Source organism: Telopea speciosissima, chromosome 11, assembly GCF_018873765.1.
Source record: "Telopea speciosissima isolate NSW1024214 ecotype Mountain lineage chromosome 11, Tspe_v1, whole genome shotgun sequence".
Taxonomy (NCBI): domain Eukaryota; kingdom Viridiplantae; phylum Streptophyta; class Magnoliopsida; order Proteales; family Proteaceae; genus Telopea; species Telopea speciosissima.
In genome coordinates this window covers 45598801-45625230 of record NC_057926.1, presented here as the reverse complement: position 1 = coordinate 45625230, position 26430 = coordinate 45598801, and the positions used below count along the sequence as shown (strand labels likewise).

At 39.2% G+C, this 26430-nt stretch overlaps 1 protein-coding gene and 1 pseudogene across 1 annotated transcript in view; one reads left to right on the top strand and one right to left on the bottom strand.

Annotated features, from left to right (window-relative positions):
• The window catches only part of LOC122646626, a 32568-nt gene extending 18166 nt beyond the window's left edge, over window positions 1–14402 (bottom strand). The window contains exon 1 of the mRNA XM_043840212.1: window positions 14298–14402. Within this exon, the coding sequence (XP_043696147.1) occupies window positions 14298–14347 (50 nt within the window). The 5' untranslated portion in view covers window positions 14348–14402. The remainder of the gene's footprint in view (window positions 1–14297) is intronic.
• A 682-nt stretch (window positions 14403–15084) lies between these two features.
• Window positions 15085–15226, top strand: LOC122646919 (annotated as a pseudogene).
• The last annotated feature ends 11204 nt before the right edge of the window (window positions 15227–26430 follow it).

Below are 26430 nucleotides of genomic sequence, written 5' to 3'. Positions count from 1 at the left end.
GAAAGACTTGTTGGGTTTGGATGTGAAGGAGGAGATCGCGCAAGGAAGGGTTACAAGACTATGGCACAGGTTCATCAGGTTTTATTCTTTTTCTTTTCCCTTAAACAGAAGTCCAACAAACACAGGAGCATTCAATCGGATGTCAGGTGTGTGCCAGAATTCACCAATACGAATGGGCGAGGAGGCGGTGGGGGAAGCGGAGTTGTAGACGAACAGGGTGGGGACATAAGGCAGGGGATGAGAGAGAGAGAACTTGTAGCAGAAAGCCGAAAAGAGGTTGTCGCCGAGCTTATTCACTCACTCTCTCTCTCCTTTGTGTGAAATTATATTCTTGGATATCTTATTGTATTGCCACCTCACTGTGTAGAGGGTAAAATAATTTACCCAAAAAAAAAAAAAGTGTAGAGGGTAAAATAGTACAGATACAAAATCTGTTTGTGTGTGAAAGGGGAGAGTTGAACTTTCTTCAAATTTTCTTTTCTTTCAGGTATAAACGTTGTGTTTTCTCTCTCCTACGATTTCCGGCGGGATTCAACGAAGCTTCCTGGTGAAATAGGAAACTTCTTGGAATTTCATTGAAGACAATGCAAATGCCACGTGGAGACTAAATATAAAAAAGCCACGTGGATTAAGATCTTACGTGGATGATTTACTTTTTCACTAGAAGGCCGGGAGATATACAAGTTCCACAAGGATGAACTAGCGACCATAGGATTGATCGCATCTCACAAATCTCACCATTCAATTTTATAATTTAAGTTTAGTTTCTTAACCAAATCTCCAAAACCCTTCCCTTAGATTCTGGACCCCACCACCGGGGCACATTACGTGTAGAGGACCCCAACGCTATATATTTGCACATTTTTGCATGAATTGTGCAAATCGGATTCAGGAACTTGACGAGGATTGGCTCCTAGAAGAACGAGAGATAGAGAGAGAGAGAGGACACCGGCAACCCTTCCCTTCACATTTCTACACGATGGCAGCTACCAACCAGACCGCAAAAATTGTACCAGTGAGAAGGATCAACAGCAGCAGCAACACCACCACGACCACCACCACCGTAGGCGTCGGAGCTGGAGCGGCGCCGCCACGAGTAGTTCGTTTGCCTCCGAAGAGGGGTAGTGTTCTTAAGGGCATCCTGAAGATGAAAATCTCAGCTCTTTGTTTCTCAATACGGAGTGTATGATTTGTTCGCTCTGCTTCCGTTCTTACCTGATCCCCTGACTTCGACTGATTTCATCGGAGCTGAGTTGCAATGTTACATCCACCACGTATCTCTCTCCCTCTCTTATTCTCTTTCCCTTAGCGTCGTGATCGTCGTTGTTGTTGGTCGTTGTTATGTATATTATTGTTTTGTTATTAGTGTTGTACTCTGTTTATGAAAGATTCAGAAATATAGTTATTTACGGGAATATTAGAAGCAAAGAAACGATGTGTGTATTGGTTTTATGTCTTCTCTCTTACCCACTTCTTAAGAAAAACACTATTCTTGAAAAATGTTATCAAAGAGCCATGGATTATCAAAGACCCTGCAACTGATCTGAGGGACTGATCTATGGCTATGGAACTCTGTGCAACAGGCATGCCCAATACCATTAAGCACAACCCACGCAACCCACACACCCAACACAGAGACTCACACAAGAGTATAGCCCAACCGCTTGCAGGTCTCTGTTTCTCAAGTACAGAGGCGCTCGCTCTGTTCATCCCCCAAAATATCTCGTCCTCCTTCTATTTCCCTTTACGACGTCGTCTCGTCATAATCATCGTTGTTGCAAGTATTTCTCTCAAGTAGTCGGCGATCGCTTTCGATCAAACCCCCTGGGTCCTGCCCGTTGCCGTTCTACTGCAACACATGCGTCATCTCGTGGTAGAGCACACCGGTAATCTCAGCCTTCACGTCGCCCGAGTAGCTTCCGATAAAGTTGGCGATGACGTGGATCTGGTCGTTGTCAGCTTAGGCTACTCCATCCATGGTTTCCATGATCAAGAACACATTCTGCCTATCGGCCCTGTTCGTCCGCTGGAAGGTTTGCCGGATGAAGTGGGGGGCCGATTTCAGGGTCTGTTTGCTGTATCGAATGTGTTCATTCTGCTGTTCCGGTGGCTTTGTTGATTACTTGATGCCCTGCAGGGCTGGCATTGCCATAACCACTGCCAGTACTTCTTCACTACCAGAGGTGATATGAGGAAGAAGACGGACGAGTTAAGTCTTCATCTTTACATTTGCCTTTCCGAGAGAGAGAAAGGTCAAAGGTAGTCAAAGGTACATTCTGTTTGTAAAATGGACACGTGTCGCACCAAATTTGGTTATCTTCTTCCGTTCTAGCGATCTTGTCGTGATTCGTGACTCGTGAGTTCGTGAGGTGCTTTTCTCTCGAGTCGAGTCTCTCAGTTCACAGTAGACGTTTAGAAGATTATTATGGTCTCTCTCTCTTTCACTCTCACTCTCAGGATACCCTCATTGTTGTTGGGGTTTCGGTTTTCACTCTGCAGAGACTTTGCGTGAATCTCTCCTCAGTCCTCACAAATGGCGGATTCAGCCGTAAGATTGAGGAGATTGGGGAAGCAATTCAACCGTAAGGTTGCAGTGATTGTGTTTATTCTGGTCAATCACAAGGTACAGATCTGTGTCTTGGTTTATGTAAAATTATTTTTCTTAATTTTCTGCGAGGTACTAACTCACCTGTTTTTCTAAATTTTGAATTCAAAATTCTAAAATTTGAAGAGAATGATACTACCATCTTTCACTTTGGTTTTAATAATTCGTATGATATGAATTAGTTCTGTAGAAGTACTTTTGGTACGATTCCACAGTGAGGACGTTTTTATCTTATTTTTAATCTTGTCATTCTCATGGTGTATTTTTATAATTTGGTGAGGTTGTCTTGTTGGGAGCTGGGGTTTTGCATGTTGGAGTGTAACAAATAACAATCCTAAGAGAACATGATTAAAATTGTAGCTTGATTAAGCGAAAAGAAACATTTTACTAATTTGCTAAAGCGTACCTGTAGAGGAGTATTCTCTTGTGCATTGTTAATGCCATATGAATTACAATATGGTATATAACAAAGCTCATTCCCAATCTCTATTGAAGAACTACATGGTTCTGTTGGTATATAAAAATTAGATAATTAATTGGCATGACTTTAGTAATAAAAATTGGAAACTTCTTGATTTGTGAGAATTGACAGTTCAACTCTATGTTTTGTCAGTTTCAGAAAATATGGAGTTTGAGGTAATCTGAGTAGCCCTGAGATGGTTTGCAAACAATGAAGGGTGAGTTGAAGTGTTCAACCACATATTGCTTTTGGATCATGCAAGGTCAATGGATGTCAAACACAAGTTCAAGTCCTAGGAATTTAGATGCAAAATATTAGATAGGTCTGCCCCCCTGTGTTTGATACAAAATTTGAGTTAGATCTGCCCTATGTTTGAAATCCTGGTACGTTTCTGTTGTTTTAAGCAGACTCATTTGCATAGTCTCATAATTGGATAAGATATTGAATACAATGAAGTAAAAGATATAAAAAAGAACAATCATAATGCTTAACTTGAGGCCTCTGTGTATAATGGGACACTTGTATTTTATATGCAGATGGAATATGTATATGTCATATCTCTCTTTAAAAGAGATTCTGCGTGATTTTGTAGCTGTCTTGCAGATGGCTCCTCCTTCATGTATCAGAAAAAATAAAGACAAAATACATTATAGGCTCTTTAAGAACCTTTTTCTTATAATTTTTTTGGGAATTAAGTAGTTTTCTGTCCGGGAGTGTGGCCTACGCCAGCACTCCCATGAATCTATCTCTCTCTTCCCCATATGAAAAGACACCTCTGCCCCCTTATTTTGAAGAGGAGAGAGACAAATAAATGGGAGTGCTGTCGTAGGCCACACTCCTGGACAGAGTTCTTTTTCCCAATTTTTTTTTCTTCCAGTTTTCTACTATTTTTAACCTAGTTTTATTTCCTTTCTAGCTTATGTTTTATGTTTAAAAATTGTAGTTCAATAGAGGTTCACTTCTGACTTATGAGATGTAACAATATTAGACTTTCCTAATAAAAAATTGGATTTCTAATCTTCCCTCTAAAAAAGTTGTAAGTTCTCTTTGGATCCAAAAATTTTATTATTCAAGCAGTAAAGCTCCATTTTCTGTTATCCATGCGGAGTGACTGCAATCATGTACTCATGTGTATGCTTGGATGGATTTCCAGCAGCTACGGTGGTTTCCCAATCAATTCTTCTCTTCTTTTCAATTCTCTCAGTTCTGGCCTTCTTATCTGAGTTTTTAGAAACAACATATGTCTTCAAGAGCACTTTATGTATCAGATTAGAGTTTAGATTTATCTCTAAATTTGAATATTTCAATTTATATTATATTATCTATTATTCTAGCATACAGGGCATTCTGAATCTGCTGTTTCTTTTCAAATTCTGAGTTGTTTCTTCCATGGCTCAAAATTTTGACAGGATGGTATTCACACCCTGTTGAAGCAGGAATATTTCATTGAAAGAAATTGGGTTTTAGATTTGATAAAATTCATTGAAGTGGGGAAATCATCTAAATTTGATATAAAACTTCAGGAGATGATTCTTTAAGGATAACTACACGTCCAGCAGTATAAGACCCTTAATAACAGAATTAACAGTGGTCGCATCAGACCTAAATTTAGGTCAGCAGCAAGGGTATGGACCTGAGACTGAATGTGTTTAATGGATTTTTCAGTCAGTAGCTGAAAAATGACTCACTGTAGCATGCAAAGGAACAAACTCATTATCATTTCCTTATTGGGGATTTCTTTACAGTAGAAACAAAAATGAAATCTCACACAGTCATCATTTTCCTTGGTAATCACTTAAACATTGAGAATTCATCTTTACACTTGCTGCATGATAACTGTGATTCTTATTTATTCATATTGCTCTGACAGCAAGCTGAGGAGAATGTGAAAGAGCAGTTTGTGAATGCAATTGTTCTCAAGAGAATGTAAAAAAGGTCAAAGTCATAGTTCTCATCCTCTGTTTCCATGTGATTTGCTTATCATCACAAGCTCCTTTCCTCTTGTAATCACATCTAATACTCTGATCAGGAATTGTTTGTTCAATTTTCAGGAGATGAATAGATGAGGCATCAAGCTTCTGGAGTATTATTTTCCTTCCAAAATATTCATTGCATATGCAGAAGTGGCAGTCTAAAATGGTTCAATTAGTCAATGTCTTTTCCATGGGCATTGCCCTTCCACATGTGTAACTCAAAAATCTTCAATATTTTTGTATTATTCTTATATAGAAATAGGGGGTTTTGGACTCGAGGCACAAAAAAACATATTATTTTAATTTGAAATTTCCATATTGCTTGGGTAGATGGATCCAAGAGGAAAATTGGTTTGGTTATCCTGTCCAATCACGATTTATGTCAATCCAATTCCTTAGCTAGCCAATAGATAGGGGAACAAATGCTGACCTGATAACACAAGTCCAGGGTCTTGGTTATCCTGTGTCATTCCATTATTTATTCGTATTTACTCAGCAATTGCTTTGGTGTGCATGTAGGGTCTCTTGGCTTAATCCTACGAGATAGAATTGAGATTAATGTGAAATCTTTTTGTTTTTTAATCTGCAGAAAAGAAATGAAACATAGCAAAATTCAGGAACATGAGTTATCCAATGGGCAAGCATAGTATGTTAGCATTCTCAAAACTCAATGCCTGAATGTCAAGGTTGAGCTCAGAGATCTTGTTTTCTGTCCCCAGGTAAGTTTTATTTATTTATTATTATTTTAACCACCATCTTTTGGCAACTGATATCTTCCTCAAGTCTTTTATTCACCATTTTCCTTTGATGTTAGAGATCATATTCACATGTTTGCGAAAGAATAATTTTTTATTTTATCAAGGCTCCGACTAGTTGCAAGGGAAATAAAGGGTAGGGAAGTGAATCAGATCAATACTAAAATGGAAGCTTTTGTAATCAGTACGTAACATGATTTTGTAACTTACTTAAAATATTCTAAATCTAGTCATTAAATTTTACTTTACCTTGCCACCAAATTCATTTGATTTGAAAAGGAATATAAAGATTACATCTAAAGGTATAATTACCAAATATGGTAAGAGTTTTAAGGAGATTACATAATCATGATAACAAACTTTCCTTTTTCTTTTTAAATCAATTTCACTTTCCTTCCCTTCCTTTTACTTGCAACCAAGGTTGTAAATTTCGGTTTAGAGGCCGGTTTCGATCCTGGCCGAAACCGAGATTTCCCAGGTTTCGAATGAAACCTGATATTTTCTGGACAAACCTCAACATGTCATGGGCGGGTCAAAACTGGTCGAAACTTGGTACGAGTGAGTATTGGCTCAAGGTTTTGTCTCAGTTTCTGTCGAAACCGAGATTAAGAGCTATGCTTGCAACCAGATGGAGGCTTGGTGCATACTGGTGGGATCTGCCAGGTTTAGTGCAGAGGACAGTTAGTAGGAGAATCTGAAAGATCAGCTTGCAAGTGCTCTTATCCTCTAGAGCTCATAATGTAGAAGGTCAAGGTCACACTTATCATCCTCTGTTCCAGACCTAGTTCCATTTTTTTGACCTCTGGTCTTTTGAGCAAGATCTGCCGACAGTCATTCTAGTCCTCTTAGGGAGAGGATATTTTCTTCAAAAATATTCAATGTTAAGTTGGAAATTTAAAATGGATCTAAAAGTCTTATCTTTCCGATGACACTTCTCCTTCAACATTGATAAGTGTCAGCTCACTAGTTCTCTGCTATATAGGTAGAAGTGTAATTTCCTCAACTTACTTCTGTTATGCTTGACTCTTTTCATTTTTTCTTCCATGGAAATACTGGGCTTTGCACTCAAGCCAGTATTTCTAATTTTCTATGGAAGAGCTTTTTAATTGGATCCTACCCAAAAATTAGGCTATCCAATACCTTGCAATGCCCAATCAACCTATAGATATGGCTACTAGTCCTGCTAATACAGATCTTGGACTTCCTCTGGGTCTCCATTTTCTATTGTCTTTACTCAGCAATTGCTTTGGCGCATGGATATCTGGGCTTAAGCTTATAAAGATAGGATATTGTTTTGACTTTTTAAAGATATAGATAGATAGCCTAGGATGTGAAATAACAGACATGCAAGGAAGTCATCTCCCTATTGGTCCCTCTTGGAATTAAAATGCTATGTGTGTTGGATCTTCATGCTTATGGGCTCAGGTCCTTGCCAATTTCTGTTGGTCAGCGATGAAACTCTGATTCTTTGCTTACTGAGTCCGACTGAGTTACGGCCGATTCCTGTCCCAACTAATTCTCAACAAATTCCAGGATGATTAGGATCGGAATTAATTGAGACAAATCCCGCAGCTGATTCCAAAATTTTAAATCTCAGGTGGAAAGAAAGGGTTTCAAAAGTTGAAGTACTTGCACTTCTGCCATATGTATAATTTGGAGTTGAGTGAAGCAGCAGAAGGCAAACTACCTTGCTCCAGTACGTTCCTCTGTATTGTTGCCTCAAGCTAACGAGACTACCTTGACTTCTCCCTAGTCCCTAGTGCAGAAGAATTGAAAATTAAAAAAATAATAAAAAATGTTATTATGGTGTAGAAACCTTGCACTATGGATTAAATGCTACTCTTAAAGTGTTGAGCCTCAAAATGTGTCATGGTATTAAATAATTATTTCCTTGTGATCGTGTTGCTCCAATGCTTAAGACTCTTTTCCTATTTAGACTAGAAAAGTTGAGTCCGTAGCAGAGGAGGAGCCTTGTCTCATGTGTGAAACTTTGGAAGTCTGGGCTTGTTTCAAGCTTAAATCCTTGCCCAAGGCATGGGACAAGTGCACTTAACTGAAGAAAGTTGAGATTTCGTGTTGTTCTCAGATGGTGTTGTTTCTGAATGGGGAGGAAGAAGAGGACTGTCTACCCCCGATGCTTGAGACACTATCTATTTATGAGCTCAAGTTTTTTATTCTTTGGATTTTTTTAGAGTATTCAGTAACATTGTTGGACCCATATTGTTTCAAACTGGTGGGCATGCATGTTGAGGTATCAGGGTATCCCATCCCTCAGGAAGGCCATAACCCTAGGCTTTAAGTACGAGATTTGAAGCTGAATGCCTGTTTGGTTGTGCCATAAGATTATCCTATATCTTCTGAATTTGTTCATGTTAAACGTGGTCCCTCTTCCCCTAAGATATAAATGTAAACTTCTAGACTTGGTTGTAACTTCAGCTAAGGTATCCAACCTTAGCTGAAAGACTACAAGTGCAATCTCTTGACTATAATCTGTTGTTTCGGATCTGGAAAGACCCTGCATGAAATTTCTTATAGAGCCACAAAAGAGGTTTTCATGTCATTGGGTAGGCCTTCTCAAGGTCAGATGGCACTTTATTACAAAACCAGACTAGTTTTTTGATTGTTACCAAAAAAAAAAAAAGAGTAGTTTTTTGTTTGCATCTTGAAAGCTATATCCTGCTGCTTCTTTTCTTCATCCATATTAAATTGTTTCTATGCTCCACTTACCATTCTTTTTGGTTAGAGAGCTAATGGACTCGAGGACTTGTCTGGGTCATTGATACTGGGATTACTGTGATCTTTTGGACAGACCAATGGGAGTCTGTGATTGAGAGCCTTTCCCTGTGAATTTCTGTGGCTTCATTGGTATGTCAAGACAAGTCCCAAATTTCATCTATTGAGAAATCAGTACAGGGATTTGCAGCCTCTGCGTAATTTTCTCAGAGCTTCAATTAAAGATATTGAGCTCAGCCAATACCAATTGCTGATCAGAGAATATGTGTGGCTTCCAAGTGTCAGGCAGATGTAATGCAGCTAAATCTCATCGGTTCCTCTGTGCAAAGAATTCTGTTGGCTTTCCTGCTGCCTTGGTGATTAGGTGTGTTTTTTTCCTCTCACAGTTGCTTCTTGATAGACTTCCTGTGAGCTAGCTACTGATGCATTAAGGTTTTAATGTAACAGGGGTCTGCCCTTGTCTCAGGTGTACTTATAGCAGTAGGAATGGACTACAAGACTGTTTTGAGACAACTTTACTGGCTAGAACAGTGATTGACAAAATAAGGATCAAGGTTTCTCATTGGAATGAGGTAGACAACATCGTCAAAGATGTTCCAAACATAGTTGTCAAGGCGTGGCCTAGACTGTCCGGGCGGTTTTCCAAGGGCTGGACAGACGCCATCCTTGTTCTAACTTAACAAAGCAGGCGCCTTGGAACGACTAGGTCCCTGGGTGGCAGATTTGTTTACTTATGCTTTTTTTTCCCTCTAAATAATGTTTTTTTTTTTAATATATATATATATATATTTTTTTTTTTTTTTGGATTGTGTACAAGTTTGTGTATAGTTGAGAAGTGTAGGATTATTTAGTACCAAAAAAATCAAAATCCTGTAAATAAATTAAGAAAGAAATCGAACTTCACTAATTCACTGCTCTTGTTTATTAACGTTTTTTTGGCTCTAAATAATGTTGTTTCTAACATGATGTTATTGTTGTAATGTTGTAATGATATTGCTAGATATAGGGGCAAATTTGTGCATAGATTCAATATGTAATTATGTATTGTTGTTGTTGTAATGTGTTGGAATATGTAATCCAGAATATCGTGGGGGTATTCTGATCATTTTGGAGTTAGTTTATTTATTATGTTATTAGGTACAGTCGGCTATGTGGGTTTTAGTCTCACATCGCCTAGTTTAGTCTATTTGTAATTTTCCAATAGAGGGGATTACCTATCAATTAATTAATTCAAGTATTTACAATTTCCATCTTCTCTTCTCTCTTTTCTTCTCTCTAGAGTTACTGGTTACAGGTCCTAGGTTTTCTACATGGTATCAAAGCTAGGCAACCAATGACTGATTCTCTTCAACATTGCAGTTTTGAGAGTCGTTTCAAGGTTCTCTGATTTATAGAGAAACCCTAGTTCATAGAAAGAAAAGAAGAACTAGGGTTTCCTGCTCATTTAATCTTTATCGTTTTTTTTAAATCTTCCACAGTCGTTTGTTGGTCTTTCCATTAGTTCGATCTGCAGGTGGCTAGCTATACCTAAGCATGGCTACACTAACGATGAAGTTCTTGGTGCTTATCGTCCTTCTGTCATCGGCCATCATTGGTGGTGTTTTTTCGATGGAGTAGATGGCTGCCATTGATTTGGATTTCTGGTTGAAGTCCTGCTGCTGATTTTTTATTCTTGTGCAATCGATTGCTATTGATGGATGTTGAATCGAATGCAGCTGTTGAATCGAGTCCTGGTTCTCTTGGTCTAAATTTGAAAGTTGTCTCTTGATTCCTTTCTGCTGGTTCTAAGGATTGGTCGATGGCTACTACTGCTGATCTACTTCTACCAATTTTATTTTTTTCTGAACTAGGGATTATATGCTGCTATTGTTGTCGTTTTCTGCTTCTGCTCTGATCGATTTTCCGCCGGAAGATTTGTTAATGAATATCGATTTGCTGCTGAAATTCCAGGCTTTATCTCTGCTGGGCGGTATTACCAGAACCAAGAAGAAGCATGCTGAATCTTTAATCCTTGTCGATTGATTCTTAGATCTGGGTTGAAGGGTGCCTGCCCATAGACAGTTAAAGTCTTTGAAGATTTCCATCGAAACTTTCCTTTAGTTGTGAGAGTCGAAGCCTGCAACTGAACTGCTGCAACTTCTACCGCCTGCTGCAGCTCCAATCCTTCAATCTCAGAATCTGGTGGTCAATTGGAGCTCTGTTTGGGTGCAATCCAGAGGTATTTCCATCACCTACTTACCGTTAAAACCCTAGGATAAACAGAGCATCCCCAAAGGAGTTCTTTCCTTCAGAAACCTGTTGGGTATTTCATCTCTGGTTTGTGCTAGAGGTAGGAGACGACCTCTTCAACTTCCCCTTTCCAAGAATTTTTTTTTTTCTACTTTTGTTACCCCACTTTCCAATTTTACCCTTCCATAATGTCAATAACCCCTTCTATCCTTTAATTTGTTTTCTTCCAAGTTAGTCCTAAATCTATAAATTAATTCCCATTATGTCCCACTGCTTCTTCAATTACCCATAGCCTCCTTGCAAATTCTGGTTTATTACCAGATTGCCACTCCTCCCTTAAATTTGGCCTTGCTTATACATATATATGGATTTCACTTAATTTACGGAACTGCCATTACCTTTTTAATACATTCTCCTATTTGACTACCTAACCAATTGACCCTTGAAAATTCTGGTTTATTACCAGTTTGCCCTTTGGCTTGGATTGTATTTCAAAGTGGATTTCCATCAAATTACAGCCATGCCATCCTTTTTTCAATTCCATTCCATTTGAATAATTCCCTTCATATCCCATACCTTTGGTATTTACTCATAACACCTTTGAAAACTTCTAGTAAATTACAATTTTACCATTCTTTCTTTTTTAATTACCCGTAGCACTTTTAGAAAATTCTGGAATATTATGTTTTTGTCCTATCTTTTACATTATCTCTGTTATGTCCACGTGTACTACACGTGAGGGGGAGATTATGTACAGTACACCTGCAGACATTGTAGAAGCAGAACTTGGAGGAACACTTGGTACAAAGCATAGAAGATCAGAGTTTTCACCATTGCCAATGGGTATCTACTTTGTTATTGGGTTGAGTTTGCCGTAAGGGGAAGATTGAAGTATTGAAGATATTTGGTTGTTGCCTATTTGAGGACTTTCAATTGGGTTGATATAGTTTTTTTTTCCGCTGTTTGATTCAGTTTGTTTCCGGTGCTTGCTGCTCTAGTTATTTCACTTCAAGATCCTATGTCATTGTGACAATCTGAGATTCATCACTGGATAGCTATTGAAGATCGTTGAAAGTTGCCTTTTTTGGAAGATATTCCAGTCCCGATTTGCTGATCATGTCTGTCCAAGTTTTGAAGATCTATTTTTTCAAGTTCTTGAAGGTTTATTTGGGAGCTGCATTCATATGTCAAACTGGATTCTGTTGCACCTTAGTTTTTTTTCATTTTGTTCAAGTTGGGCATTAGTACCTTGTATGCGCCAACTTGAGGGGGAGTATTAGCATTATTTGGAGTTCTTTTTTCTTTAATTCAAGCTGGATCTTCTTTCTTTACTTATTTGTATAATCCAGCTTGAGGGGGAGTGTTGGAATATGTAATCCAGAATACCGTGGGGGTATTTTGGTCCTTCTGGGGTTAGTTTATTTATTATGTTATTAGGTACAATCGGCTATGTGGGTTTTAGTCCCACATCACCTAGTTTAGTCTATTTGTAATTTTCCCTCTATTATAAATAGAGGGGCTTACCTATCAATTAATTAATTCAAGTATTTACAATTTCCATCTTCTCTTCTCTCTTTTCTTCTTTTTAGAGTTACTGGTTACAGGTCCTAGGTTTTCTACATAATGCTTTAAGCTTAATTACATTATTGCTTACTAGGTATAATGGATACATAAAAAAAAAAAACAAACTCGAGCGCCTTCTTGCCTAAGCGCTTAGGTGGCTCTCCAACACCTTGGATTGCCTTGGTGCCTTGACAATTGTGGTTTCAAAAGAGATCCTATTTCTGGATTGGAAACCTCTAATATTATCGAGAGAAAGACAGGACAAAATTACTTATATTTGTCAAAAAGCACCAGACAGTGAAATAAAGTAATATTTTGGTGGTTGTTTTCTACGGGCCCTTTTGGAGTGGATGGCTATATCAGACCACCTTGTGGTTCAGAAGTTCAGTTAATTTCATGCCCTATTAGGGAAGGATATTCCATTCATACCTTGTTGTGTCCCTGAAAGTGGTTAAATTTTGTACTTCAGAAAGGTTATGACAGGGTGGTAGTGGAAGGAGATTGTAGAAATGTGATCACTTGGATATATGAGCCTTGGAGGTTTGTCCATCTAATTGGTCTACTAAGCATATTGTTTCTGGTTTGGAGTGTACATTCCAATGGAAACCTACGACATTAATGGAGTGATGCTTTCAATGATATGTTATTGGAAGAACATTCCTTTAGATGCTATGAAACGAACCTGGGAGAACTCAACCCCAAAAATCGGCTTACAAGATGAAGGAACTCAAGACCATATCAACCCACACCAAATCCTCGTAACTAATGTGGGATCAGCCCCTTATATGACTGATATGGGATCGTAACAATTCACCATGCTTCCGAACCAATGTCCACAGCGGCCCACTTCGGATCAGGTAGCCCTTTTTAAGCGGCTCCACTCTGTTTCAAGGTCTCTGCCTAACAGCAAGTAGCCCTTTTCTAGTGGCTTCACTCTGGCACCAAGTTGGGAACACAAGACCATATCAAACCACACCAAATCACTTCCGTAACCTATGTGAGATCAGCCCCCTATAAGACTGGTATGGGATCGTAACATGCAACCTTTCCATTCTTGTATCTCTTTATTTATTGTTGTTGTGTACTAGTGAAGGTAGTTCTTACTTTGGAGGCTTTCTGTACTGTTTTTCTTTGATTTGCAATAAAGTGCTACCTAAAAAAGGGGATGAAGGTTCATCAACCCATGCAATTAAAGCAAATGAGCTTATGGGCTTTTACAGATGAAGAACAAAGGAGATTCAGCTAGTGGGAATATTTTCTAGGGCTTTCACAGTAGACGTTAGGACTGGATATACAAGTTATGAATACCAATAAAAAAGCGGTGAAAATAGATTGGGTGGACAGTGAACTGTATGGTTCCCTGAGATGGTAAGATACTGGGAAAAGTGGAAAACAGGCCGTTTAATCAGAAAATTAGGATATGAAAAATTAACAAAATTGAATCTAAAGAGGCCTACAGCTTGATGATCAGCTGAATCTAATAGGTTGAGCAGAGAAAACTAATGAGTCTCATCAATCAGCATGCAACCAAAATTATTGAAGTTTCAATCATCGAGATAGGATAGTGACCTCAAGAAATAGCATCGTTGGAAGAAGAAAAGAAACAATCTCGAAATTGTTAAGTCTTCTCACTTCAATCTACAATTTTGATCTCAAATTGTTTACAAACACTGAATATTATGATTTTTGACAATTCTTCCATTTAAACCCAAAGGGAATTTCTGGATTGCGGAACTAAAGACAACAGAACTAATTCACATCAAACGAAATTTGAGGATGTGTTATTACCTAATTCAACAACTTCAACCATATATCTACTACATCCAAATGCAAATCAAATTAACTCCAACAGGCCAAAATAATGGGATTACTAACATGACAGCACGTATTAACTTGGAATGATGAATTACACAATACAAACATAGAACAAGATAAAGAAGAAAGTGAAAATGAATGTGGAGCGTTTAAGAACTACTTACTTCGAAACGCAGCAATCTTCAAGCTGCTTCACAGGCTCTTGGCCGGCCATTTCCCACGCTTACTCGAGTCCCTTCTCTCCTCTACCTCTCTGTAACAACTGGGGTTTGCGTTTTTGTCAAGTTTCATACTTTCACCCACCAACGCGTCACCGAAAAATGACTTTACCATAAAAAGAAAAAAATCGTAGATCTATGAGAGAGAAAAAGAATAACAAACAAAAAGTAAGTGTAATTAATTTTCTCTTCTTGTAGACTTAGGTAATTTCCAAGGAAAAAAAAACCGTCACCAAGGAAAGAGATGTGCAGTTACTACTGGGTCGGTTTTTATCCAAATTTCGAATTGTGAAATAACCATAGTTACTAAGTTCAGGAATGGCAATAATACGGGTACAGATACGTATGGCAATTAAACAGATCATATAACAATAACACTTTTTAAAATCTGGCGCAATGAAACACGTACATACGATACGTGTTTAATGCAGTTGCTCTGTAAAAATCTGGGAACAAAAACACGGGCATATATTCACTATACAACAGGCATGTACATTGAAGCTTACATGCATTTGGTTTAATAAGCCTCTATGGCAGGTCTCATTCGACAGCAGGTCTCATTCGACAGTAGGCTTGATTTTATCATTGGTGAAAGATGTGCAAAGACCACTTTTCCAGTGATATAGACCTAGACCTAGATCTAAAAACAATTGAAATCACAAAAATAATTCCTGTATTTATTAATTCACTTTGTCAATTCAAGATATTGTCAACAGAAACTCAATCCACTGATATCCTTGCACCTGGGTCAATTTATCAGCTACTGAGGTATTACCCAAGGCAAGACAATTACTTGTAGAAAGCTATTTCCAAACCCCTCTTCCACCTGGGTTTAACCAATGCCAATTGAGAATTTCTGGAAGGGTTCGACAGACGGTGGCTGAGAATTTCCTCTTAATCCCTTCAACTTGGCGGCACCAAAACTGCCAGTTAGCATTAACAAATAACTCTTCCAAGGATATAAGGAAAGGTTCCAAACTCAGCCATAGAAACATGAACTACTCCATTCATCCATGATAAAATGTGTCCGGGTTTCAAGTCAGCACCGGAAATCCACTTTCTGTCTAACTGTCGGGGAAAGGGTGCAGGTTTTAGTTGCCCCTGGACATTGTAACGACTAATGAGACCTTGACTCTGTTCAGTGGGTGGATATCATAGGAATTCCTTCATGACCTCATTGTTTACTAAAACTCAGCAAATCCAGTATGCTTATCACAACGTTTCTACTTCAATAAGAAAATTAATAGGCAGTGAAATGCAGTGAGACAAGGAGATTAAAATATTAAAAAAAAAAAAAAAAAAAAAAAAAAGTGGAGTGAGATGAGCAGATTACCAAAGATCCCACATAAATATCCGAGGTTAATAGTAATAGGGACAAAACATGGTTAACCTATCAATGGGAGCACAAGCACAGAGTCACCATGTACAAATTTTTTAGAAGGACTTTACCAAAAAAAGATTTTTGAGAAGGAAGTGTTAAGATAAAAACATAGCAAAACACAGAGAAGGAAAATAGAGCATTCCACGTCTCAAATGACGAAGAGGAATCTGCACGCTTAACAGATTACTTACCTCCTGAGTCCTGGTGTGATCTGGAATAGATCCTTTAGAAAACACCTTAAGACCTTCGCAAATGCAGATATGCGATCCCAAGGATCCGTTGGAAACTGTAAATCAGCTGCCCTAACAGAATCAAAGAAGAAGAACGGAAGAACCACAGTTCGTGACTCGTGAATAGCCGCCGGCAGAAGAAGAGGAAGAAGAGAGGGAGAAGAATAGAGAAGAACTGAAGAACCAGAGTTTGTCGTTTGCTGTCCGCGAAAGACTCGAGAGAAGAGAGGGACGAAGGGTTTGGTTTGGGTCTTGGGTTTGCTATCCGTTAGATTGGTTTAGAGTGTTTTTTTTCCATTTTCAATAACTAAATGTATTATACACGTATAATTCACGTTTTATACGTGTATAATACGTCAGCCCTTTCCATTCACATATTTTATATTTATCCGGATCCCACGACTTATATACTTATATGGCATATGAGGACTTTTTCAATCAAACGTTTGGATCTGCGTATTATACATTTATACACATATAATACGTGGATTTACTAACTATGGAAATAACTAGAGTCATGCATTTAACTCAAGATGTCAACTGGTTGGGCTCGGCACCAATTTAAGATCCTGCACTATTTTCGTCCGTTTAAGTTGGGGATGGACGTGTTTCTTTTCGGTCGGCCAATTACCAATCCATAATCATGCATTAATCGGTCCTTAAACAACTCGGTATCTTACACCGGGAATGTTAGGTTATTAATCAATTGGTGCTTGACCCTAACGTGTTTAGTAATTGATCGGGTCAATCTTGAACTTTAACCAGTCAATTCATGTCTGACCAACATACCCTTACATTTACTGATTTTAACCAGGTTGTGTTATGTTAAATTCTGTTTCGGTGGCAGGTTCTTTTTTTGGTTGAAAAGTAGTGTACAAGTAATGCTAATTGCAAAGTGCTAATTAGGAGGAACTTATAAGCCTATTGATTTTGTATCACACATAATAAAAATAAATTAATTAATTAGTCCAATTAATTACAATTTGGGTTTAATGGACATAATTCCAATAGTTGAATTGTCTAACCCAAAAGTTTAAACTATTAAATAAGATCCCTAACTAATACATTAAGTCATCCAATGTCCCAAAGTTAATAGATGTGGGAATTTTTTTTTCTTTTTTGGAACAAGAGGTATCCGGCCTTTGGCCAATTAAATCCCCTAGGGCTTGTGTATGACCCCGCAACACCACGAACCGTGAGCTAATGGGGCCCCCATGTTCACCAAGGAGTTTCCTAAGGGGCGGAGGTGGAGTCGAATTCAGAACCATCCGCTTCCTTAGGCTTCGTCTCTTGCCAACTACGCTTCCCCTTAGGGTTGTGGGAATATTATTCTCAACATCATTTGATAAATAAAAATTCCTTGATCGTTTTCAACAAGCAATGTTGAAGCAACCTACCCCATCCCTTCAGCCAAGTTATGGATTATTACATTTCCAAGCTCCCTTTGGACTCACTTCCAAAACAACATTTTGTTGGGCATAAATGTTTTCAATCGCATTCAAAATAATGATTTTCCTTCAAATTTTTTTACCATTCACTCTTAAGCTTGTCTCTTAAACCTAATATGCGTGGTTTGTGCCTAATTGCTCTTGTATGCTTGTTTGTAGAGAAACCAAAGGGCAAAGATGTTCAAGGGGTGTATGTGTGTGAGGATCACAACCTCCCTCTCAATAACTGCAGGTTTAGAGTGTACACATGTAGTGTTCTCATTGTTGTTCAGTTGTGGGCTGTTGGAATATTGCATATTGCTAATAATTTTTTAGTGATTCTAACATTTTTATTGAGCTCTTTGTTTGGGCTTTCTTTTTTGCATGGCTGCTGCATTATATATTTTTGAGAATAAATATTCTATACATAAATGCGGGTACATATTTGTGTATGTATCGGACTCAATCATTTGAAAATTCTACATGGTTTATAGTCAGATATTGTATGCAACAATGTTCTCGTGATAGTTGTGTGATCCCCAAACGTAAGAGATTTTTATTGTTGTAGATCAACACCGTGTACTTTATTGTATATATGGTTGATGCCTACATATAACTGATTATACATCACTACATTGGGTCCATTATGTTTACCTATCAACGAAAGTGATGCTTAACAAGGAATCCAACCACTTCTCCTACAAGGAGAATATCTTGACACGGAAACCTAAATGTGACTGGACAAAATTCTGAGCTCAGTAATTTAATTTAAATTGTTTGTGAAGAATTTACAAAATTATTTTTTATAATAATTATATTTTATAAATAGTTTATCACATTCTTTTGTTGTCCAATCAAGTGTCAGGATACTCTATGCTAGTTGTTCAGTGGATAAAATTTTAATTCCATACTCTGAGGTCCATTGTGAGATATTGTAAAACACTTCTGGGTTTTTTGTATCAAAGCTCTCTTATAGACTGATGGACAGGGCGCTTATGGTCTCAAAGTTGATAGATGATGAAATGCGGCTTTGGTTAGTGGAGCTAATTTGTAACTAACTTCATCCCTTGAAGCAGAGGCATTTCTTAAGATTCCCCTAGCCTATTGTTTGGTTTGGGGAGCGGCGAAGGATGAATGTTTTTCAGTAAAATCAGCCTACCATCTCCAATGTAATCTGCTTCAAGCAAGGGAGGATGCCCTTCTTGATTCATCTTGTGTCAGTGCCTAGAGGAGTACACCAACCGAGGTATGGAAGAGAGTTTGGAGATGCCCAACTTTGCCAAAAATTAAGAATTTTTTTATGGCGGGCTTGTACGGAGGGTTTAGCCACAAGGGGTGGGCCTTAACACAATGACAGGTGCCTATTGATGTTATGTGTCTTCGTTGTGATGAGGAAGAAGAGACCTCATCACATATCCTTCTAAATTGTCCCTTTGCAAAAACGGTTTGTTTTGGATATCCTTTATCACACAGAGTACAATCAAGGGGGGAATGCATCTATTCAGTCGTGGATCCAAAGTTGGGAGTATTTCAGTCGTCAAAGAAGGAAGCAGAGCAGAGAATGTCTAGGCTTGTGTGGTTACCTTGTTTGGTACATATAGAGGGCGAGGAACGACCTTCTCTTTTCTAATAGGAATTGGATGTCATCTGAGGTAATTGTAGTTGCTCAAAAGCCCATGGCGAGTTCTTAGAGGTACAAGGAGGTGTGTGGACTGTTCAATCTAACATTGCTCAACTCTTTGATGGGAAGTGTGGAGTGTGTATAGCCTCCCTGATTCACTTTTTTAAGCTGAATACGAATGCGGCTTGGAAGAAAGATGATCATCATGGTGGTATTGGGTTTCTTATCAGAGATCATCAGGGCCTTATCTGCGTAGCAATATCTGATGGAGGGAACACCACTCTCCCTTTGCTTGTTCAAGCGGTGGTTGAAGACATAACCCATATTTCCACTTATTTTTTAGAATGTAGTTTCCACTTTGTTCCTAGGGAGAGCAACTATTTAGTTGACTCCCTAACTAGGAAAGCCTTGTTTGTTACGAATATTTATAATTTTACAACTAGATTTTACTACATTTAATGAATTAATGCTTGTTAAAGGTATATTTTTCTTGGATAAGGTAGAGATGCTGGTGTATAATGAAATTTGCAACTTCCATCTTTTGTTTAAATTTCTACATCCATTGACAATGTAGATCTCCAATCCTACGTCGACCCAACCCCTTGTTTTGGTAACCTTGTGACGTGTCAAAGGAGAGTTGAATTCTCTTCAATTATTAACTAGGATGATCTAGTGACCTTAGGATTGATCGCACCTCACAAATCTCACCCTTCAATTTTACAATTTAAGTTTGCCTTCATAAAATGTAAAAAGTTAACCAAATCTCCAAAACTTTTATAACGATCGCAACTGTCCACGAACTCCATCTAAACGGTTGTGAGTATGTGAACATTCTCTTGCACTCGAAATTTCTTCCTATATATATATATATATATATATATATATATATATAGATAAAACAAAATTTCTATTACTAAAGCAAAGGTAGATATACAGTATTCTTGGGTTGAGCATACTTAGCAAGGTTCATGGCTATAGCTATACAAAAAGGGTCTTCTTGCTTATCAAACACTATTTCTTGGGCTATCTCTCTCTCTCTCTCTCTCTCTCTCTCTCTCTATATATATATATATATATATATATATATATTTAATAGATAAAACAAAATTTCTATTACTAAAGCAAAGGTAGATATACAGTATTCTTGGGTTGAGCATACTTAGCAAGGTCCATGGCTATAGCTATACAAAAAGGGTCTCCTTGCTTATCAAACACTATTTCTTGGGCTATATTAGAGATATACACTAAATGCTTAATACAATACCAGGGCCAAGAAGATTTAGTTGGACATGGAAGAATATCAGTGATGTGTGGATTGGCGCACCATACTTTTTTAACCTTCAACCCCATGCTAGCAGCATGGTCTAGGCCTGATCGAATACCAAAAATTTCAGGTTCCATATCATTAGTAGTACTTATATATCCTGCAGCAAAAAAGGGTGAATTTGCCATCTTTCAAAAAGATATAGGACCATCTTGCTTGATTTAGTCCAGGAACTCCAGGGGCTCTCTTTGCTATCGCTGGACCTTCCAAGGTCCTCCCCTACCTGCGTCTTCCCTACCAGGCCCTTCGTTTGCCTCTGCTGATGTCTCTCAGCTCTCTACAGGCCTCGCCAACCTTGTCGGTGCCTTGCTGGACCTCTATTGGTTCTCCCAATCTGCTCTAGGCACCTTGTTGGCCCTCCCAGCCGCTGCTACGCCGACTACCCAACAATATTTTTCTTATTGCTGACTTCTTCGCTTGTTGCCTTGGTTATTATTGGCCTCTCTACAGCCTTCTTTTGTGTCGTTGTTGCTTCTCCCTTCTTGTGAGTTCTATCTCCTTCAACTATAATGTTTTTTGGTTGGTTTTAATGGGGGATTCTATCACATCTATAGCTACGGGGAGCGGGGATCTGAGTCACCTTGTTGTTCTTCAACAACGTCGTACTCTACAACCCAGCCCCACTAAGTTGAATGGATTGAATTACTTAGCATGGTCTCGCACCTACCTCCTTACCATCCATGGTAATCATTTTCTGGGCTATATTAATGGTGATAGCCCTATGCCCACTGACTCTCTGGCCAAGGACAATTGGTTAGCTAATGACGCCTTGATCATGTCATTCTTGTTGAACTCCATGGAATCCTCCATTGGTTCCACATTTGTCCTTCTCAACTCAGCTAAGAAGTTATGGGATGCTGCGAAGAATACTTATGGTCAAGCCAGTAATTATGCCCAAATTTATGAAATTCGTCGTCAAGCTCAGGAAACTAAACAAAAGGATCTCTTTGTGTTTGCCTATTATTTTGCCTTGACGACTTTATACCAACAATTGGACTTCCATCACCCTATTAACCAGGCCTATTGATGCTGCCACATTTGCGAAGGAACGTGAAATGGAACGAGTCTATGTTTTCCTCATTGGTCTTAATCCAGAGTATGATCAGATAAGGATTCAAGTTCTCAACAGAAGTACCTTTCCAACTCTACTTGAAGCTTATAATATGATTCAGCATGTGGATCACCGTCGAACTGTCATGATGCCTTCCACGGCACCTCCTCGGTCTGCTCTTGTGACTACACCACAAATGTCTTTACCTACGGATAGTGCTGGTTCGGTCAGTAAAGCCGGTTCTACTCATTCTCCAGTTCAATGTGACTATTGTGACCGCCCTCATCATACTAGGGAGACTTGCTGAAAATTACATGGCCATCCCAAAGGGGGCGGAAAAGGCGGGAAAGCTGGATTTGCTCGTCCTCTGGATCAAGCACACTTGACTGAAACTTCTAAGGCTACTAGTACTTCACCTATGTTTGCAGAACAACTTTTGACTCAGCTCCAACGTATGATGATCCAACTTGGCTCTTCCTCTTCTAGCACGACTTCCTCTCCATCCCTTGCTTCACATTTAATCCAGTCAGGTATTTTTCTTATGTCTTCCCATACTGATTCTTCATGGCTACTTGATTATGGAGCCTCAGATCATATGACCTGCTCCTCGGACCTGTTTCCTCTTATACCCCTTGTTCGGGTAAAGATAAGGTCCAGGTCGTTGATGGTTCACTTTCTGCTATTTCTAATAAAGGGTCCATCTCCTGCACTCCTAGTATTTCTTTATCTTCTGTCTTATATGTTCCGAATCTCTGTGCCAACTTGCTTTCCATTCACCATCTTACTACCGATCTTAATTGTTCTGTTCACTTCTTTTCTTCTCATTGTGTTTTTCAGAACCTAGCGACAGGGGCAACGATTGGATATGGTAGAGTGCGAGATGGTCTTTACTACTTGGAACCAGGTCTTACTACTGCTCCCTCCTCGATTTCAGCTCATATTACCCATGAAGAAAGTGCTCTCTGACAGCTCCATCACTGGTCGTCGTCTCGGTCACCCCTCCTTTTATATTCTATGTTACTTGTTTCCTTCTTTAGTCAAACAATGTAACTTGGATCACTTTAATTGTGATATCTATGAACTCGCTAAGCACACTCGGCTCTCATATTTTTCTAGTGATAATAAAAGTTTGATTCCTTTCTCTATTATTCACTCTAACTTATGGGGGTCCTTCTCAGATAGTTGCTCGGAGTGGGTTTCGATGGTTTATCACTTCTATTGATAACTGTACTCGATTAACCTGGGTCTATCTTCTTCGGTCCAAATCCGAAGCCTTCTCCATTTTTCAGTCTTTTCACAGAATGATCCAAACTCAGTTCAGCCCAGGTTAAAGTTCTCCGCAGTGACAATGGGACGGAATACACTGATGGTTCTTTTCTTCAGTATCTTTTTTTTTTTTTTTTTTTTTTGCTGAATAAAAAAAATCCATTACCAAAGAGAGAGAACTACAGCAGCCCCCTTAGGGAGCAAAAGAGGAAACAGAAAAGAACCAAAGCCTCAAACAAGGGAGGCTTGGAAAGAGGTGGAGGAGAGGCCCCAGGAGATAACAATAAGCCTATTCTTTGGGGGTGTCATGACAAATAGATGGAGGAGCCGAAGAGAGCCTAGCTTTGATTTCAAAGGAAATATATAAAATCCGCAATAAATTTAAATTTTTAGAACTTGTGTGATTTCAGGTTCCAGATCCGTGTCGATGCTTACTTCGATGCTATGGGCTGCATCGATCGAGGTCTTAGATCAATCCCCTGACACACCTATTGAGGATTCCAGGGAGTCTTCTTCTCAACTTGCCCTTCAGCCCCTTCTGGAGTCAGAGAACCCTAGTGGGGTCCCGCATCTAAGCCACCTGTGTCAAATCTGATACCTGGAGGGCATGCAGAACCTTTCCCTTAACTAAACTCATTGTAAGTATGAAGTTACATGTATTTTATTATGTATGGTATGACCAATTAGAGTTATAGGGGTATTTTGGTCATTTTATCTCTGTGGGACCCACATCCCCAGTGGAAAATACTGTTTCCTACCATTACCCGAACCCGAATATTCCCTGATGTTATATGACATCATCCTATGGTTAGAATAAGGTAATAGGTACGAAATTCTGCCTAGAATCAGATTTGAGAACTAGTTTTAGAAACTATTTTTGGCCTTAGCAACCAAACAGCCTTTAGTTGCAAATCTATATAAATAGAACCCCTTACCTAAATTCACTATTCACTAATCTTAAGGAGACAAAAAAATCGTTCTAGCCCTTAGAAGCTTAGAGAAGAAAGAAGAAGAAGAGAGAAAAGAGAGATAGGGAAAAGGGAAATAGGAGATCTCCATGGACGCTTGAACTTAGCACTGGTTTGGGGAGCTTGAGAACCTTCATTTGGGACCTTGGAGCTTAGGAGCAGGGCTGCAATTGCTGTACCTACTGCTATACTTTGGTAGGCTCTAATCCCTCTCCTTCCCATCTTCTTCATCCCAATTTCTTAGTCCTAACCATGCCTAACCCCATTTCAGCCATTAAGCTTGCAAACCAAGCTTTGATAATACAATTTTGTTAAATTAAACATTGTTTTGAATCCAAATTTGGTTCAGGAATGGCTGGAACATGAAAGCAGCCCTTAAAGACCCTAACCCTTAGCTGAATTGACCAAAAATTTGAACCCTAAAATTGCCAATTTGGGATTAAATGTTCAAAATCCCAAATTGATATTAAACCTTTGAAATTAAACTATTAATTAGACTGACCCACCTTAGGACAGCCTTAAAACACTGAATTTGGGGCTTGCATGTTAAGATTTGCCCCTTAACAGCAAAATCCCCAATTTTGGGACTTGAACCGAATGCAAAACCAGGGTTTGAACCGGTCGTCCGGTTCAGGTGCACTGTGAATCCGGTTCAGCAAAAAATGGACCAAAATACCTTTGACCCCTTGGATTGACCCCTGGCTGTATTCTGACCCCAAAACTTGGTGATTTTCTCTGTTTAGGACTGTTTCACTTGTTCTTCAGATCTTGTCTCGTGTTGGCGGATCTTTGGAGGGTAGATGTTAAAACCTCGATCTACAGATTCAAGTAAGGGAATTTTGTCTTATTTTATGTGTGTTTGTTACTTAATTGTTATTTATTCTGTGTGCCATGTCATGTTTCATCAACAATACACTGTTCATGTAGTTTGTTAGCTTGTTTTTCCTTTTCACTAGTTTGCATGTGATTCTAGGCTGCATTGGCATCTTGCATTTGCATTGATATTTATTTTTACTGTTCAATTGATGAAAGTGAAGTACTGTTTATTCCTACAACTCAGCTATTCATACATGTTTCTTCATGCATAGATTGCACTGGGCTAGGCTGTTATATCATAACCCAGTACTACGCCCCTTATCAACAGGGGGTGAGGTGTTGGACAACCCGTGGTACAGTCGAAGGGTATGCCGGGGTACCATTTACTGTCCCATGTTAGCGTGTGTGCTCCGCTGTGGGAACAAACAGTAGGGTTGGTCATTGGGGGTCTATTGGGTTGGCTGCCTAGTTATATGCTTTCCTGGCGGGTCCTCACCATGGTAGAATGGTTTCGCTCGGGTGACCGACGTCTGGTTATATGTTTCCAGGACCGAGGTTAGCATCTACCATAGTAGTACTTAAACCTCATGAGACTTAGTATCTATGATAGGAGCATGCTAAACTAGAACACGCATCATGTTTATTGTGTTTGTTTTGCATGCATTCCCTTATTGGGCTCAGTCGAGAGCTTACCCCCGTGGATCCTTATTATTTTTACAAGTGAGGCTACTATCGCTGCTACTTGTATTTCTGTGGGGACTCCTTCTGTTCAGGATTCTCCTGTTGACCGTAGAGTTGATACTTCTGTTCTGGTGGAGCACGATGCTTCGTGCTCCTGTGACGATTGCGCATTCTCCTGATCTCTCAGACTGATCAGGCTTCTTCTTCCCTTTTTTTTTTATATCACTTTTGTAGTACCTATTGTATACAATCTTTTTGAGTTAGTGTTACATCTTTTGTGAACCGGTATTGTAACCCTGTTGTACATGAATGTTCATATATAAATATAAACTGTTATCACTAGTTTCCCTTAATTATTGTCTTACGTCTTATTAAATTGCTTTCGCTGCACTTTAATTCAGTACATTGTGAATGAAACTGCGAATAGAGCATTACATTGTGATCTTGGTTGGATGTTTGGGACATCCTGTCACACTTGGCCCTTAACACCAGGCCGGGGTGTGACAAAATAGAATCCCAAATCTGCTGATGAGACCAAGATTTGGAGGTCCATTTCCTAAGGTTTCGCTCCATCTAGATGTGGTTGATGACTGCACAAAAAGCTAACTTTTCAACTATGTCGCAGATAGAAGATTTGGCAAAAGTCATATCGATCCAAAGCCACTCTCTACTAAAGGGAAGAATTCTTCAACTTCTAGGCCAACAATTAGCTAAGACTCCCTTCCAAATACCCAAGGAGAAAGGACAAGCAAAGAAAAGGTGCTCAGTATCTTCCTCATTGTTCCAGCAAAGGTAGCATGAAGGGGAGATAGAAATCCGACGATGGCGAAGAAAGGACTGCGTTGGAAGACAATTGGAGAGAGCTTTCCAAGATGTGAAGCAGTGACGGGGGATGTGATGCTTGAACCGATGTCTCCAGGGGACCAGAGGGCTCTTGAAGCGAATATGATCCTAGGCAGCTTTAGCACTAAAGGAACCCGTCGAGGAAAGCGACCAAATAACACAATCTCCTCTCCCAGAGGCGCTTCTAGAGATGGAAGGCAGAGCGGACCAAATGTTGATAAGGGTCTAGTGGAGGGAAGGAGTCGTGATCCAACCAATGGGATCTAGGATAGCAGCAATCTAAGAGTGTCTGGGAAGGCCCGATCTGTAGATGATTCTGGGGCTAACCAGGTGGAGAAGGATGCCCATAGGTTGCCAATAATCCAACCAGAGGGAAGTAGAGGTGTCATCTCCAATGCGAGAACAGATAGCTCCCTCGACTAGGCAGCGAGCATCTAAGATCTTGTGCCAGACCCAAGAAGCATTAGGAGT